This window comes from Salvelinus fontinalis, chromosome 19 (genome assembly GCF_029448725.1).
Source record: "Salvelinus fontinalis isolate EN_2023a chromosome 19, ASM2944872v1, whole genome shotgun sequence".
NCBI lineage: Eukaryota > Metazoa > Chordata > Actinopteri > Salmoniformes > Salmonidae > Salvelinus > Salvelinus fontinalis.
The window spans coordinates 17,598,121-17,616,184 of NC_074683.1; the positions used below are offsets into that span (position 1 = coordinate 17,598,121).

Consider the following 18,064-nt stretch of genomic DNA (forward strand, 5'->3'; position numbering starts at 1 on the left):
CCTGACGTGCAGCCATTTCACGCTCTGCATCACAGAAGAAAAGAGAGCAAGGATGGAATAATTACTTACCAACATTTTTCTGTGTTTAATAGAGACAGTGAATGGGAAAATGCCATCAGACTATAAAACCCGGGAACCAAGCAGTAAATGAACACAGAAGACAATCAAACGTTTTTCCTAATTTGCTCATTACAGAACCAGGTTTTCAGCTAGGGGTCCTCATCGTTTTTGTATAATAGTCTTGAATTAAATCAAATTGTATTTGTCACATGCTTCGTAAACAACAGGTGTAGACTAACAGTGAAATACTTACTTGTGGAGGTTGTATTAACTGAAGACTCCACAGAAGACTTGTGTCTTCCACAGAGCCAGCCAGCGGTTTACAGAACGGAGCTCACCCTAAACAACCGTCATATCGTCGTGATGGGAGGATTTATGCCGGCTCTTATTTTTGACAAGCGCGGGTCTCTGCAACAACACACGCCTCCTTCACTATCTCAATACTCTCATCAACTATAGATTTTGGGGCTCATGCATTTTTTTTCTTTCCCTAAGCTGCTGAAATATACATAATTATAAAAATCTATATTTTTCATGTGTTTAAAAAATAAACTGTTTTAGTGTGGGTGTTAACTAAAACTAGTTTGAGATTCTTAATGACAGTCCTGTTCTCTCTTTTTAGCTAATTTCATGAGTAATTGAAATGTTACATATCCCTGTTTTTATATATTGTTGAAATCCACTCCATATACAGCTGGATGTGTCATGGTAAAGTCTAATGAGTAGCTCATAACAGGAATGACACATCACCATCTTTGTCCATTTTTAGCTGAACACTCAGGGTAGGTTATATCACTCAAGATTGCTTCATTATTATCTTAAACTGTGTTTCAAACAAGCCCACTTTGTTGTTCACCTCTATCTCAATGATATATCCCCCATTTATCAGCGGACAGGAAAGACGTGACGAATAAAAAACACTCAAATTAGCCTCCTGAATGAGTCATTGCTTCTCTCCCCGTAAACAGTTTATCTGATGGTGACGGTGCATCACCTATCTTTAACTCCCACAGCTGCTGGGCTTGATCAAGTCTTTCCCAAGGGCTTATTGGCTGAATCTGTCTATCTGCCTCATTATCATTGGCTGGGTCTATCTGTCCGAGCGTGACATTGGCTAAATATGTCTGTCAATCAGTAAAGAAGGATCCGGGCACCCTATGGCTAAGGGAGACAGTTCTTAAACTGAGGAGGGACAGCAAGCCCTGCTATCTCTTAGGCACCGGCCACTCAGAGACTGATGAAAATGCACAAAGACCTCACCATGCATCTGTTTATCCATCAAAGTTAAACTCATTTCAAGTTTTGACACTTCAAGTTTCCTCTGTCCTCCATCAACATATGGGCCCCATAGACTTGACAATGTGGGCCCCATGTCTTGACACTGACAGCAACGGAGTTGGCGAGAGCACAAGAAGACGTGGGAGCGTAGTCATTAAGTCGTACAAACACTTCAATACACTATAGTAACATGTACAGCTGTGATGGTGGAAGCCTCAGCCTGCCCGGGCTTGGCTATGTTGTCTTTCAGTTGAAGGTTATTCAGATGGACGCCATATTCTGGGGCTGGGTTCGGCCTGTGACGTGCTGACAGCTTTGATGATGGCTTTAACACTCAGAGAAGCGAGTGTTGTTGAGAATACAGCTGCTCTACAGCTACCCACAGGACACATTCTGTCCACCACTAGCCACCATTGTTGCACTTCATCGTAATAATAATGACATAGATCTGTTTTACATCTAGATAACAAACATTTCTCCATACTTTTGGGGTTGTTTTTCAGTTGTTTGAGTAAATGACTTATTTTTGATTGCTACATTGGCAAAATACTTAGCATGACAGATGAATCCTGCATTTTTTCCCCCTTTCTTTTAAGAAGGATTGAATAAAATACATGAGCACCGAATCAGTAAATACTTGAGCTGGACACCTTCACTTGAGTTGTGTACTTAAACAAAAGCGACAAGGGGATAGAACGGAGACATTTGATTGTGGACATTTCCACTTTTTGCATGGATATTTTTAAGATAAGTGTTTTGGATAGAACAACACTACATGATATGAAATAACCTGGGTATAAAAAAAACTCCTCTGCAGTCTGGTGGGACAGATCAGTAATGAGAGGAGCGTGATGAGGACAAGGCCTATTTTTATGGCCTGATGGATAGCCCTTGAAGAGGACATCACATTTCCATGATGGACGAGGCAGACAAATGATGGAGTATGACATGCAAGGCCCCAGCAAAAAGCGACTAGAGCAAACATTTATAATAACTTGTCAACAGACCTCATATGCATTGTATGAATTCCCCCGTGTTCAACATTGCACACTTCAGCTATTAGAATTATGAGTAATGGTACACAGACAAAGCAGTTTCACAAACCCCCAGAATACCTAAACGTGTTTTTGGCCCTCAATTTCAGAGACGGAAATTAGATATACTTACAGTCAACAACCGCTAATCTTCACCACTGGAATGTGTTTTACAGAAGATTAAAGTGATTCAAACAAATATGGCTGTGAAACCACACAACAAATATGGTTTCTTACACATTTATTGGAAAATGTGTTTTAACATAATGTACCCAGCTAGCACATTTAGCTCGTTGGAAGTTATGGAAACATTTTTTTGGGTTTCCCATTGGTTCTGGGAATGAAGCCATACGTTTCCTGACCGGTAAAACTGAGTGTTTTTTTTTTAACGTTCTGAGAACTGAAGTGGAAATTTTGCCTGTTTTTTGGGAATGTATATTTTTCGGTTAAAGGGAGGTTCTGAGACCTTTTTACTGTGGTTCCCTGGAGGTTTTATTAATGTTCTGAGAACGGAAATTAGAGGATATTTGAAGGTAATTAAATAACGTTCCGAGAACATGTTGCAATAAGACTTTTAATGCTAGCATACCATGTTTTTTTACTCATACAAAGCTGTTAGTTTTAGTCTATTCAAATAGACCCCGTTTCAAAGGAAACAAGCACTCATTAAGATCAGGTGTGGCCAATACACCTGACACACTTAATTAGCAAAATAGAGCAGGGATCTCCAACTCTGTTGCTGGAGAGCTACCGTCCTGTAGGTTTTCACTCCAACCCTAATTTAGACCACCTGATTCTAACTATTAGCTGGTTGATAAGTTGAATCAGGTTAGTTACAACTAGGGTTGGAGCAAAAACTTTACAAGAGGGTACCTCTCCAAGAACAGGGTTGGAGAGCCCTGAGATAGAGGATATAGAGAGTTTTGTTGATGCTGAGAACGGAATGTATATGTTTTTAAATAACATTCTTAGAACGTTCTCTGAATGTTACTAAAGTTTTTATGGAAAGTTTTCTTAACGTTCTCTGAAAACAATTCGAGAAAATTACTTCAAATAGAACCACGAGAAAACCTGTAGGAAACCTTATGCTGAAGTACTGAAATTCCCACAGAAGAACCTTGTTTCTTAACATTCTCTGAACTATTTCAGAACATTCCCAATGTAAAACCAGTTGGAGAATGTTGCTAATACAACACCACCAAAATGTACATTAAATGTAACCATGTTTGAACTTTTAGAAAACATTCTGTTAACTTAAACTAATGAAATACCAAGAAAAAAAATGAAAAATTGGTGAAGTTCCTTAAATGTGCGTAGAATGTTCCAAAGCCAACTATCCTGCACCATTCCCAGAAAGTTGTGGCAAGGTTGTATACAAAATAACCAAAGGACAACCAATCTCACCAAGCTCGCCAAACTCTAAGAAGCATTTTGTTCCCAGAACGTTGTGCTATGTGCTATCTGGGTATTTTCTTCCCTTTTCAAAGTTGTCATGTTTCATCTGCTGAAACAGGGAGAGAGAGAGAGAGAATGGGGAAGAGAGAGGAAAAGAGTGTGAGAGAGAGAGACAGAGAGAGAGAGACAGAGAGAGAGAGACAGAGAGAGAGAGACAGAGAGAGAGAGAGACAGAGAGAGAGAGAGACAGAGAGAGAGAGACAGAGAGAGAGAGACAGAGAGAGAGAGAGACAGAGAGAGAGAGAGACATAGAGAGAGAGAGACAGAGAGAGAGAGACAGAGAGAGAGAGACAGAGAGAGAGAGAGCAAAGGAGATCAATGAGAGGGGGGAAGTATGTGTGAGAGAGACGACCTTAAGGCAGCAGAACCCTTTTTGATTAGGAAGAATTAAAATCCTTATTTTTGTCTAGCAATCATGTCTGTAATGGTGTCAGAGGCAGTTAAGCCTATTATCCTGCTGGCCTTATTACAACAGTTACGCAATCTAATGTAGGTCTGCCTTTAGAGCAACACGGCCTAGCACTGGGAGCCTCTTTAAAACGTGTCCTTCTACCTAAACCCTCTTCTCTCCCAACACTTTGTTTTAAGATGTGATATTTGAATAATATTACAAGAGGAAGGAATTCTCTATAGTATACATCCTAATCATCATGGCTTACTTCTGTTGTGTAAGGGCTGGCAGGTAGCCTAGTGGTTAGAGCATTGGGCCAGTAACTGAAAGGTTGCTAGATCGAATCCCCGAGCTGGGGTTTTTTGCAAGGGAAAGATCTGTCGTTCTGCCCCTGAACAAGGGAGTTAACCCACTGTTCCTAGGCCGTCATTGTAAGTAAGAATTTGTTCTTCACTGAGTTGTCTAGTTAAATAAAAATGTAAGGATTGGATTGGAGGATTATTGCATCATCTAGTTAGACTGAAGAGCGTTGGCGTCTTATCAGAACTGAGGGGATGCCAAGTGTCTCCCTTTCAGTTAACTGGCTAATGTAAGGTTGTGTGTGTGTGTGTGTGTGTGTGTGTGTGTGTGTGTGTGTGTGTGTGTGTGTGTGTGTGTGTGTGTGTGTGTGTGTGTGTGTGTGTGTGTGTGTGTTTGTGAGAGCAACCACGTGTGTGCACATACATGTGAAATGTATGACTATGTGTGTGTGCAGGTGAGTGTCCGAGCACTTGTGTGCCTGTGCATTAGCAACACAATGTGTGTCTGCGTGCGAGAACTTCAATGTCCACACTATGCACTGTGCCTTCGACATCAGCCGATCAAAAATACTCCATTGTCTCTAAATGCTCTAACGCAGGTCTTACACCTCTCGCAGCGTTTGATCGGACTCTGCCGTCTCCCTCCCCCTCTAGGCCACGGCGTGTGTCACTGTGGGAAGTGTGAGTGTGATGACGACTGGTTCGGGGAGGCCTGTCAGTACCAGGAAGACTGTAACCTGACCAACAAGAAGAGCAAGGAGCTGTGCAGAAACCCACAGGGAGTAGTGTGCTCCAACGCAGGTATACTGTACACTGTCGTCGCACCGCAACCTCTTTCATACTGACACAGGTATCTCACCTCGCTCTGTCTCGCTAACAAAGGTATGACACATGCTTGATTATCCTTGTGTCGTCTCTGTTATTCTCTCTCTCTTATGTGAGCACAGGTACACGACAAAAAAATGACAGACACAGGAAAAGTAGCTGTGGCGTCGTCCCTAATTGCACCCTATTCGCTATATAGTGCACTACTTTTGAGCAGAGCCCTAATGGGCGTGCTTGCACGTCTGAAGGCACAAGCGTATTACCTCAGACTCCCCATACCCACCTGTGGATAACCCTAACGATCTTGCCTGTGACCGTGCGCGTGTCTGTGTGTCTGTGTTTTTGTGAGTACGTGTGTGGCCTGATTGCAAGACCAATCAGCATGTGCGAATGCAAATCCGTTCACAGCATGCTGTCACCCTGCCTTACGGACCTAGAGCAGATGTACACACAAACACTGCACAGGCTTCCCAGCCTGAGCCTCCAACGTGGAGACACACAACCCCTCCCAAAGCACATCTGCAAACCAGCTGTGTCCTCACCCCTTAATGTGCATCACATCAAGACAGAGAGACAGATGAGACACACACACACACACTCACACCACAGACACACACACACCGACGTTTGTGTCTCTGACAGGCTCCTGTCACTGCGGCAGCTGCATGTGTCACGACCCCGATGGCAAGAGTCTGGTAACAGGACGTTTCTGTGAGTGTGACGACAGCGAGTGTCTGGACGAGGACACCGGAGAGGTGTGTGGAGGTACGCCCCCGAGCCCGTGTGTGGTGTGTGTGTGGAGGTAGCCACTAGAATACGTCCTCCACATCAAACAGACCATGGTTTCCACTGAGACAGACTGTGTTATCAAATTGTTTTCTCTGACCTGGTTTAGAATATCATTTAAACAAACAGCTTTACTGTTTAAGACCTAATGCAGGATTTGATGGAAACTGTCTCCAGTATTGGCTGTGGTATGCTCTCTTACCCTGGTCGGGTTACTCTAGCTGGGATTCAGTCAATTGCAGCTAGTGGCTTAACATTGCATGTTCAGAAGAAGCAGCATCTCCCCTATATAGAGGGAGTTGACACTAGATTAAGGAACTGGCAGTCCTGTGGCATCGCCCGTTTAGCTCTGACAGCAAACCTGGCTGAAAAGTAATCCAATGTACGCAACCAGTAGCAAGTGTCAAACTCCCTCTATCTGGGACATGCTGTGCCCGTGCAAATCAAACGCACCTCTTTTTTCCAAAGATAGTGGAATGCCATATTCCTTTCAGACAGGTTAGAAATAGAGTGGGAGACACGGGGAGAGACACGGGGTTAGAACATCAGTGGGGAGGCATGCGTACAGTACAGTATGTTCAAGCAGCCGGGTAACTTAGCACAAGACCACAGGCTTTGCACAATCAAATGCACTTCTGACAGTGCAATCTGTAAACCTTCTTGTTCAATAGGAAAAACATTCCACAGTTTAATTGGACAAAAGGTTAACAGGAAGTTAATTAAAGATTGACCTAATGTTTTCTGAATCACTTAGTGGTGGTACTATACTTATCCTAACGGTTCCCGAAGGTTTGGGATCGCCTGGTTGTCAACTTTAATTAACCGTTCGCTAATTTAATTTGAAATAAGACACATTATGTTCTCTCCCCATCAGTCCATTGTGAGAGACAAAGTCATTCCATTTCTTTCAGGAGATTCGAAGCACAGAGATTGACAGTGCCTGCTTCCCAAATGGCACCCTATTCATTATCTATTTATGTATATATAGGTGATATGGTGCCATTTGGAACACGGCGGTGTCTGTAATAACTGTAATTAAAGGTGCACCTAATTACCAGAATACACAGTGTGTCTTCAGAAAGTACTTCACCCCTTGACTTTTTTCCACATTTTGTTGTTTTAGTCTGAATTTAAAATGGATTCAATTGACATTTGTGTTACTGCCCCGACACATCACATAATGTCAAAACGGAATTCAGTTTCTCAAAATGGTTCTAAAGTTAATTCAAAATGAAAAGCTGAAATGTCTTGAGTCAATTAGTATTCAACCCCTTTCTTATGGCAAGCCTAAATAAGTTCAGGAGTGAAAATGTGCTTAACAAGTCACATAGTAAGTTGCATGGACTCACTCTGTGTGCAATAATAGTGATTTTTGAATGACTACCTCATCTCTGTACCCCACACATACAATTATCTGTAAGGTCTCTCAGTCAAGCAGTGAATTTTAAACACAGAGTCAACCATAAAGACCAGGGAGGTTTTCCAATGCCTCGCAAAGAAGATCACCTATTGGTAGATGGATTTAAAAAAAGCAGACACTGAAAATCCCTTTGAACATGGTGAAGTTATTAATTACACTTTGGATGGTGTATCAATAGACTCAGTCACTACAAAGATACAGGCGTCCTTCCTAACTCAGTTGGAAGGAGGAAGGAAACCGCTCAGGAATTTCACCACGAGGCCAATGGTGACTTTAAAACAGTTACAGAGTTTAATGGCTGTGATAGGAGAAAACTGAGGATGGATCAACAACATTGTAGTTACTCCACAATACTAACCTAATTGACAGAGTGAAAAGATTCATCCTGTTTGCTCTGTTTGGGGCAAATTACTGAGTACCACTCTCCATGTTTTCAAGAATAGTGGTGGCTGCATCATTTTAGGGGTACATAGCCGTGGGAAGATGTTTGGGGGCGGGGTGCTGAGAATGTTTTTTTGCCTGCACTAAAGAGGACAATATCGGTCCACTAATACCGGGACTGTTAAAAGGCCCAGTGCGCCGACAGAGCGTCAAACATTTTGAAAAAAATTATGGGCAAATGTTGCGCAATCCAGGCGTGGAACACTCTTAGAGACTTGCCCAGAAAGACTCACAGCTGTAATCACTACCAAAGGTGCTTTTACAAAGTAGACCCAGGGGTGTGAATACTTATGTAAATTGGATAGAGTATATCTGTATTTGATTTTCAATAAATTTGCAAACATATCAAAACACTTTTTTCGCTTTGTGTAGATGGGTGAGGGGGAAAAAAAATTATATTTAATCCGTTTTGACTTTATGAATATGAATGCTTTCTTAAGTCACTGTAAAAGGGGACTGCTTTACTTAATTTATGTGGCTGTAAAAGTACCTTGTGGAATTATCCTCTGGGATAAACCTACATTGACAGAAATGTTGATTCGTTAACAATAGTTATAATAGTCCAGTAATAAACCATTTATAAGGCATGTATATATATATATATATAAACCATTTATAAGGCATGTATATATATATATATATATATATATACATATATATATATATATATATATATATACATGCCTTATAAATGGTTTATTACTGGACTATTATAACTATTGTTAACGAATCAACATATATATGTCCCCATCATATATACATTATCAAATGAAATAATGAATAAATAATTATAATCAAAAAGGCAGAAAATGTTTTCACAAAGTGACACCCAACGATTCAACGATGACAACAGGTTTCTTGTTGTATGCTATGTAAAGATGAAGTCGTTTGTTCGTCTCTGTGTGACTGTTGCATTCTGTTCTGCTTCCAGGCCACGGCCAGTGTTACTGTGGCAACTGTTACTGCGCGGCCGGTTGGCATGGAGACAAATGTGAATTACAGTGTGACATCAGCCCGTGGGAGAGCAAACGGAGATGCACGTCTCCGGATGGCAAGATCTGCAGCAACAGAGGTCGGTCCCACTGAGTCTCTGAGAGGATGAGACAGAGAGAAGAGGAAGACAGATAGTGAGAGGGAGGATGGAAAAAGAGCAGAGGACATGGCGAGAGAAAGAGAGCTAGAAAGGGAGCACAGATGTAACATTTAACAGAGAGAATTAAAAAACACGAAGAGAACATCTCTCAATGTCTTTCATCTAGATATTGAGATAATTCAATCATACTGTGGTTGGTGATACCCATACCCAGTTGCTTTGTCTCATCATCTTAGTTGCTCCATGGATACTGGAGGTTGATTGTTGTTGCGGAGATGCGACAGGGGGACCGGCGGGGAAAGTGTGTATGACTAAGCAGACACAGATGAGAGGGCCTCATTTCAGTCTAACTTAGCTCACTGACAGGTACAGATGAGACTGAGGGCTACCTCTGGCACAGTTCCAAAACTAGTACTGCCTGTGTAGAGAGACAGACAGAGACAGAGACAGAGACAGAGACAGAGACAGAGAGAGAGAGAGAGAGAGAGAGAAACGAGTTGTGGGGGGATAGAAGGAGCGAGAGAGAACAGAGAGAGAGATAGAAAGAGAGAGCGAGAGAGCAGGAGAGGGGTAGAAAGGGAGAGAGAGAAAGATAAAAAAAATCCCTCATTTTGTATATTCCACTGAAATTCTCATCTGAGCTTGGACAGGCAGGAGAAAAAGCCCACTGCAGAAATTGTCCCCGTGAGCTCTTCAGCAAAAATTAAGGGTGAGTGGTACATGGACTGAACTCGACCACAGAGCTGAATTTCTCATTTGTGGTCAAGTGGACTGCTGACACGGTGTGAATACAACTGCACCTTTACCACTCTACTTACCAGTACTGCAGAATGAGGAGAGAGTGAGAGTGAGAGTGAGAGAGCGTGAGAGAGGAAATTAGAGAGAGAGAGAGATAAAGAAAAAGAGAGAATGCTCGCGCGCGAGAGAGAAAGGGAGAGAGAGAGAGACTAACTGGCTACCAATACATTGAAACTCAAAGAGAAGTGTACATTGTGGTAGGTGCAACAGATAGAGCAATGCAGAAATAAAACTTTCAGGTGGGTTACCCTACTAGAAACCTACAGTTTCCCTCAGTCCAAAATCAGGCGTTGTGTTTGGTTTCCACAGTGTCTGTGGTGCCTGACTAATCAGTGAGATTGTGTTCAACTGGAGGAGGAAGACCTGTCCCAGACTGCAGTAGTCACTCTGTGAAGACCTGTCCCAGACTGCAGTAGTCACTCTGTGAAGAGCTGTCCCAGACTGCAGTATTCACTCTGTGAAGACCTGTCCCAGACTGCAGTAGTCACTCTGTGAAGAGCTGTCCCAGACTCCAGTAGTCACTCTGTGAAGACCTGTCCCAGACTGCAGTAGTCACTCTGTGAAAGGAAATACACACACCCAGTGTGTGTGTGTGTGTATGTTACTCTCCACGTACCATTTAAGTTACTTACCTCAGTATAAAACGTCATTCTAAACTGACATAGAAACAAGCCATTAGTAATAGGAACATTTGTATTGCTATAGCGGAGCCTTTTCAAGATGACACTAAATCATCATCAGAAAGGGATCAAGGTAAATAAGTCCTCAAAGCGGATGCTCGCTTGATCACTGCATCCTTATTCCAAAGAATAAGTGGTATTTATAGCAGTGAAAAATGATCATCCCCCTCCAGTATTCTCTCACCTCCCGTGCTCACTCAGTGATTTGATTGACAACTCACTGTGGATGTCTCCCGACCAATTCAATGTATCCCCATCCCCATCTTTTCATCTGAATCACCTTGTTTGTTCGTTGGTTCTAATGATATGCCCCAAATTGGCAGGCTTTGGAAAATTGTCAACATCAGAAATATTTCTGGGTTAAATGTGAACATTCATACGAGTGCAAATACAAAATGATTTGATCCTGATGATTTGATTGAAATTCAGATCAATGACAACATGTGCCATGTACCATGGTTCTTAAAGAAAAGGGGTTGTAGGAATGCTACATATCTTATCTTGGTGGGGGGAAGATAAAGCTGGTATTCTTTGAAAATAATGTAAAAAGAGGCAAACACTTAAAATCTTTGCTGGAGAACCTATTATAAGCCAATAATAATAAATATATATATTGTTTTAATGAACAGCCTCAATTCGTCGGCGCATGGACTCTGCAAGGTGTCGAAAGCGTTCCACAGGGATGCTGGGCCACGTTGACTCCAGTGCTTCCCACACTGTAACGTTGGCTGGATGTCTTTTGGGTGGTGGACTATTCTTGATACACACAGGAAACTGTTGAGTGTAAAAAAAAACACAGCAGCGTTGCAGTTCTTGACACAAGCCGACGCGCCTGGCACCTACTACCATACTCCGTTCTAAGGCACTTACATGTTGTGTCTTGCCCATTCACCCTCTGAATGGCACACATACACACTCCATGTCTCAGTTGTCTCAAGGCTTAAAAATCCTTCTTTAACCCCGTCTCCTCCCCTTCATCCACACTGATTGAAGTGGATTTAACAAGTGACATCATTGAGGGACCATAGCTTTCACCTGGATTCACCTGGTCAGTCTATGTCATGGAAAGAGCAGGTGTCCTTAATGTTTGATACACTCAGTGTGTGTCTCAGAGGTCCAAGTGTAAAAGTCAGGACTCACGGTTTTGTATCCGTGTTTTTAGAACAGGGATATTGTTCGTGGCATGAAACGGCATGGCTCTAGAGCCAGGGATGCCTGAGCTCCAGGGTTCCCAGTAGGGGTAGGAGATCCAGGGCCAGAGGCCAAGTCTGCCATCTTTCTGCCCTGGTCAAGAGGCCTGCCAACTGACCTGGCTCCCCCCAGGGCTGCCCTGTCCTGCCCTGTCCTGCCCTGCCCTGTCCTGCCCTGCCCTGTCCTGTCCTGCCCTGCCGTGTCCTGTCCTGTCCTGTCCTCTCCTGCCCTGCCCTGCCCTGTCCTGTCCTGTCCTGCCGTGTCCTGCCCTGCCCTGCCGTGTCCTGCCCTGTCCTGCCCTGTCCTGCCCTGCCCTGTCCTGTCCTGCCCTGCCGTGTCCTGTCCTGTCCTGTCCTCTCCTGCCCTGCCCTGTCCTGTCCTGTCCTGCCGTGTCCTGCCCTGCCCTGCCGTGTCCTGCCCTGTCCTGTCCTGCCCTGTCCTGCCCTGCCCTGCCGTGTCCTGTCCTGTCCTGTCCTGTCCTGCCCTGCCGTGTCCTGCCCTGTCCTGCCCTGTCCTGTCGCGCCTGATAAGAGAAAATGGGATTTCCACTGGCAACTTCTCAACCTGCCCCCTGGCTTAGACTCATCAGAGGGGAAGGACTGAAAAAGAGAGTTGGTGCTACGTGAGCTAGGAAGTTAGAGGAGAGTGGGAAGGAGGATTGAGAAAGGGCATGGGAGCCACGGTTGTTCCACTATCACAGATGACCTCCAGACCTGACCATGTTTGACCATACATCTGCCTATACTGTACTTAATCTTGTTCTCCTCCCCCTGCTTGTGATCCTGCTTTCTGACATTGCTCATTGTCGTACCCCTTCCTTGGCTCCTGCTTTTGCTCCTGCCATTGCCCAGTGCCTTACCCCTAGGCTCCTGCCATTGGCTTTTGCTCTGCCCAATAAGGCTACTGCCATGCTCCTGCCCAAACCCAGTCCCTCCTATCTTATAGCAGTGGTCTTGTCTTGTCAACAGTCTGCACTCTGGGGTCACTACCAAGGATTTGAGACTCAGGGGGAATCAGTCTGCCTTCCCTCTCAGCCAGACTTTGATTGCGGTACTGCCACTAACTGAAAATGACTCAGCCAACCTCCTAATCCTTAAACTCAAGAGGCAGAGGCAGGATGGCTCTTGTGTGTTCAAAAGGTTTCCCTGCCTAAAATATTCCATACAAAGGATAATGTTTGTAGTCACTCTGACTTTCGTTGAGTTCCCATAGGTCCTCTATTGTTTGATATCTGTGGTGCATGAACATTCATTTAGTTAAAAAAGGATTAGACTGGGTTTTCTCTGGGAATGTGTTGAAAGCAGAATCAACTCCAAATTTTGAAAATATTGTGAGTGTGTTTGTATGTGTGTGTGCATTTTTTTCTGTGTGGGTTTCTGTGTGTATAGGTACCTGCATATGTGGGGAGTGTACATGCTATGATGTGGATCCATCAGGGGACTGGGGTGACATCCACGGGGACACCTGCGAGTGTGACGAGAGGAGCTGTCACGCAACCTACGACAGATACTCTGACGACTTCTGTTCAGGTGAGACAGGGTGGCAACTGGCTGTGTTCGCTTCGGTCTGAAACACTCAAATGTAATGCGTTCTATATGTCACTTTAATACAATGTTAATGCAATGTTAACATGCACTGACATAGGACAACTGTAAGGGCAACTCGGTTACCCAGAAGTAAAATGATCTTTTTTTATTTCCTGTTTTACTTCTGTGGGGAATGCCGTTAACTATTGTGATTACCTTTTGTGCAAAGGAAGGAAGTGAAGTCTCCAAACAGAAATTCTCGGACAAACCGCTCCCTTCCACTAATTTCACCTGTGTTAATCATGGCCAAAAAGCAAATTTTTACGATACAGCCAATTTTGACTTTGTGGCTGTGTAATCTAGTGGAAACAGTGTATCATCCGCACACAGGCTTGAAAATCACCACACCAGTAAAAGCACAGCATTCACCCAATCCTGATTCATCTAAATAATCAACGACGAAAACCAGGAACAACTGCTGCTCGTAATCACAATTTGACATTAGCCTTGACATATTTTTGACGTTTGATCTGTCCACGAGAATCTGTCCACGAGAAATCACAGGCAAGTAAAGCATCAGACACTCAATCAGTCCCCTCCTGTACTCCTTGTTCACTCATGACTGCATGGCCAGGCACGACTCCAACACCATCATTAAGTTTGCCGATGACACAACGGTGGTAGGCCTGATCACCGACATCGATGAGACAGCCTATAGGGAGGAGGTTAGAGACCTGACCGTGTGGTGCCAGCATAACAACCTATCCCTCAACGTAGCCAAGACAAAGAAGATGATTGTGGACTACAGGAAAAGGAGGACCGAGCACGCCCCCGTTCTCATCGACGGGGCTGTAGTGGAGCAGGTTGAGAGCTTCAAGTTCCTCGGTGTCCACATCACCAACCAACTATCATGGTACAAACACACCAAGACAGTCATGAAGAGGGCACAACAAAACCTATTCCCCCTCAGGAGTCTGAAAAGATTTGGCATGGGTCCTCAGATCCTCAAAGGGTTTTACAGCTGCACCATCAAGAGCATCCTGACAGGTTGCATCACTGCCTGGTATGGCAACTGCTCGGACCCTCTGACCGCAAGGCACTACAGAGTGTAGTGTGTATGGCCCAGTACATTACTGGTCATGCTTTAGATTGGTTTATAAATTACCTATCAAATCCTACACAATGTGTAATGGCGGATGGTTGTAAGTCCATAGAGTCCATAGAGGTGTTCTCAGGTGTTCCGCAAGGTTCTATTTTGGGCCCACTGTTGTTCATTTTGCATATCAACAACATTGGGGATCTTATTGAAACAGCAGATGTTCATTTTTATGAAGATGACACTGTTCTTTATTCAAGTGGTAGTAGTTTATCTTTAGCTTTTGAAAATGCCCAAAGAGCATTTAACATCATACAACAGAATCTGTATGATTTAAAGCTGGTTCTAAATTCAGGTAAAACAAAATGCATGGTATTTTCAAATGCCAGGCATGTTACAAATCATGTCATTGCTACGTTGGCTGGACATACTATAGAGCAAGTTAAAGTGTACAAATATTTGGGTGTGTGGGTTGATGATAAGCTGAGCTTCAATGTGCGTGTAGAGAACTTGATAAGGAAGCTCAAGCTGAAAATAGGATTTTATTACAGGCATAAGGCTTGTTTTTCTTTTAAGGCCAGGAAGGAGCTGGTACGATGTACATTACTGTCGGTTTTAGATTTTCGTGATGTTATATATATGCAGGCCTCAGCCACTACCCTGAGAGCACTTGATTCAGTGTATCATGCAGCCCTCAGGTTCATTTCAAATCAGAAATCTCTAACACATCATTGTGATCTCTACAGCTCTGTTGGCTGGTCGTCATTGACCTTGCGTAAGCTTAAACACTGGTATACACTGATTTATAAGGCCATATTGGGTAAAATGCCATTTTATCTCTGTTTTTTTTTTGTCAGGTCAGTAAATAAATATAAATTACAGTCCCATTCTGATTTGCTTCTAACAGTACCAAAAATTAGAACAGGACATGGTAGAAGTAGTTTTAGTTACTTAGCTCCGTGGTCCTGGAATTCTGTCATGAACATTTTAAAATGTGATGATCTAGTTTCGTTGGTGGAGTTTAAACACTTGATCGATGTATATATCATAGAAGAGTGTAATTGTTTTTCGGCCAGCTGTTTTTAGTCAAGACGTTTGTGTTTTTAATGTACAATGTTTTTGTTGTACTGTATGTGTGTTTATAGTTTTGTTTAATGTTGTGTTAGTGTATGTAAGTTGTTTTGTCTGAAACGTTGTTCCCCCTGCTGCTAATGGACAAGGTCTATGCTGGAAAAGAGATGATATCTCAATGAGAAAAAACCTGTATAAATAAAGGTAAAATAAAAAATGAAATAACAAATCACTGGGGCTAGGTTGCCTGCCATCCAGGACCTCTATACCAGGCGGTGTCAGAGGAAGGCCCTAAAAACTGTCAAAGACTCCAGCCACCCTAGTCATAAACTGTTCTCTCTGCTACCGCACGGCAAGCGGTACCGGAGCGACAAGTCTAGGTCCAAGAGGCTTATAAATAGCGTCTACCCCCAAGCCATAAGACTCCTGAACATCTAATCAAATGGCTACCCAGACTATTTGCACCCCCCCCCCCCCCCCTCCCTACTACGCTGCTGCTACTCTCTGTTATTATCTATGCATAGTCACTTTAATAACTTTACCTACATGTACATGTAACCCCAATTACTTCGACACCGGTGCCCCGCACATTGACTCTGTACCGGTACCCCCTGTATATAGCCCCGCTATTGTTATTTACTGCGGCTCATTAATTATTTGTTATTCTTATCTCTTACTTTTTGAAGGTATTTGCTTAAAACTGCATTGTTGGTTAAGAGCTTGTAACTTAGCATTTCACTGTAAGGTCTACACCTGTTGTTTTTGGCGCATGTGACAAATACAATTTGATTTGATTGAATTTGAAAACACAGGGGAGAAGAGAATTGCAAACAATAGAATCATAGCGATGTTTAGTATGTTATGTTATTGAAAGGTGATTATGAACAAAATGTAACATCAACTAACAACATGGGCACAAAACAGACCGTTATATTACACAATCTTTGTCAAAGTAACCCAAAGATCTTTGTGAGGGTTACATGAACTTTAGAAACCGGATACATTCTGTTCTTGATTAAAGTCCAGCTGATTCAGCTTTAGAAATTGGGCGTTGGGTGGAATAATACATTTTGAGGGAAAAAAACTCCACCCAGTTCTGTTTTTCAGGACTACCCTGAGATCACAGACACACCAAAAACACTCTTCCATCTGGTTCTAATACAACAGTAAAACTTTATAGCCATAAAAAGGTATGCTGTTTCATATGTAACTTTCCAAATATATTTTTTGAGGAAGGAGGTTTTAGTAACTTATTGGGCAAACGTAATGGATGCTCTCACTCTGCCTTCTATTGGTGATGATAAAGTATATTCCTATGATTTGTTTCAAAAAATATATATTTGCATTGGAACAGCTTTTTATGTTTATGCTGTTTTGTTTGTCAAAACACAGTAAACCTCTCCCTCACAACATAAAATTCTCCCTCATCCTTTCCAGTCCCTTTTCCTCCATCCCTCTCCCACTCGCTCCCTTCTTTCTCTGTCCCTCTCTTCTTCCTTCCATCCCTTTCCCCCAACCCCAAATCACCCCATCTACTCACAATCTTTCTTCTACCTCATCTCTCCACTATTTTCCCTTTCTCCTCCCCAACCCCTTCATCTTTACACTCTCCCTCCTCTCCCCCCAGGACATGGCCAGTGTAACTGTGGAAGGTGTGACTGTAAGGAAGGCTGGATGGGGAAGAAATGTGAGCACCCTTTGTCCTGCTCCTTGTCTCTGGAGAGCAGCCTGAAGAAGTGCAAGGGAACGTCTAACATGCCCTGTTTCGGACGAGGTACTGAAAACTACAGTACAGCACAGTAACGTATACTTCCAATCATTTCTCGTCACCATGGTTTCAATGTGTTTTTTAAGACATTGTGTTGGTGGTTTCAAATGTTGTGTTGGTGGTTTCAAACTAACTGAGCAAACCAGTCCAACTATACACCGGTCCATATGGAATCCCTTTGAGCCTAGTGTTGGGATCTCAGCAGAACTGAGGGGATGCCAAGCGTCTCCTTTTCAGTTTACTGGCTAATGCAAGGCTGTGTGTGTGTGTGTGTGTGTGTGTGTGTGTGTGTGTGTGTGTGTGTGTGTGTGTGTGTGTGTGTGTGTGTGTGTGTGTGTGTGTGTGTGTGTGTGTGTGTGTGTGTGTGTGTGTGTGTGTGTGTGTGTCAGTGGAGGCACCTCAGAAGAGGAGGACCACCCTCCTCAGTAAATTTCATAAAAAGAAAAAGTGAAACATTCAAAAGGTATCCTTTTAAATAAAACTATACTAAATATATTCACGTCACCAAATAATTGATGAAAACAAACTGTTTTACAATGAAGGTAGCCTCAGCAGCACACTGTAGTACAGCACCATGGTGTAGCCGAAGGACAGCTAGCTTCTCTCCTCCTCTGGGTACTTTGACTTCAATACGAAACCTAGGAGGCTCATGTTTCTCACCCCCTTCCATAGACGTACACAGTACTTATGACAGCTTCCAGAGGACATCCTCCAACCTATCAGAGCTTTTGCAGCATGAACTGAAATGTTGTCCACCCAATCAAAGGATTAGATCATTAATCTAGTGAAAGCATAAGCCATTAATCTACTGAAAGCATAAGCCACAGCTAGCTAGCGCTGCAGTGCAGAAAA

The 18,064-nt window shown here is 43.1% G+C and overlaps 1 protein-coding gene across 1 annotated transcript in view; it reads left to right on the forward strand.

The window, feature by feature from the left end:
- The window catches only part of itgbl1 (integrin, beta-like 1), a 123,239-nt gene that overhangs the window by 17,619 nt on the left and 87,556 nt on the right, over window positions 1-18,064 (forward strand). The window contains exons 3-7 of the mRNA XM_055870952.1: window positions 5,172-5,318; window positions 5,985-6,107; window positions 8,921-9,061; window positions 13,140-13,280; window positions 17,072-17,218. Of these exons, the coding sequence (XP_055726927.1) occupies window positions 5,172-5,318; window positions 5,985-6,107; window positions 8,921-9,061; window positions 13,140-13,280; window positions 17,072-17,218 (699 nt within the window). The remainder of the gene's footprint in view (window positions 1-5,171; window positions 5,319-5,984; window positions 6,108-8,920; window positions 9,062-13,139; window positions 13,281-17,071; window positions 17,219-18,064) is intronic.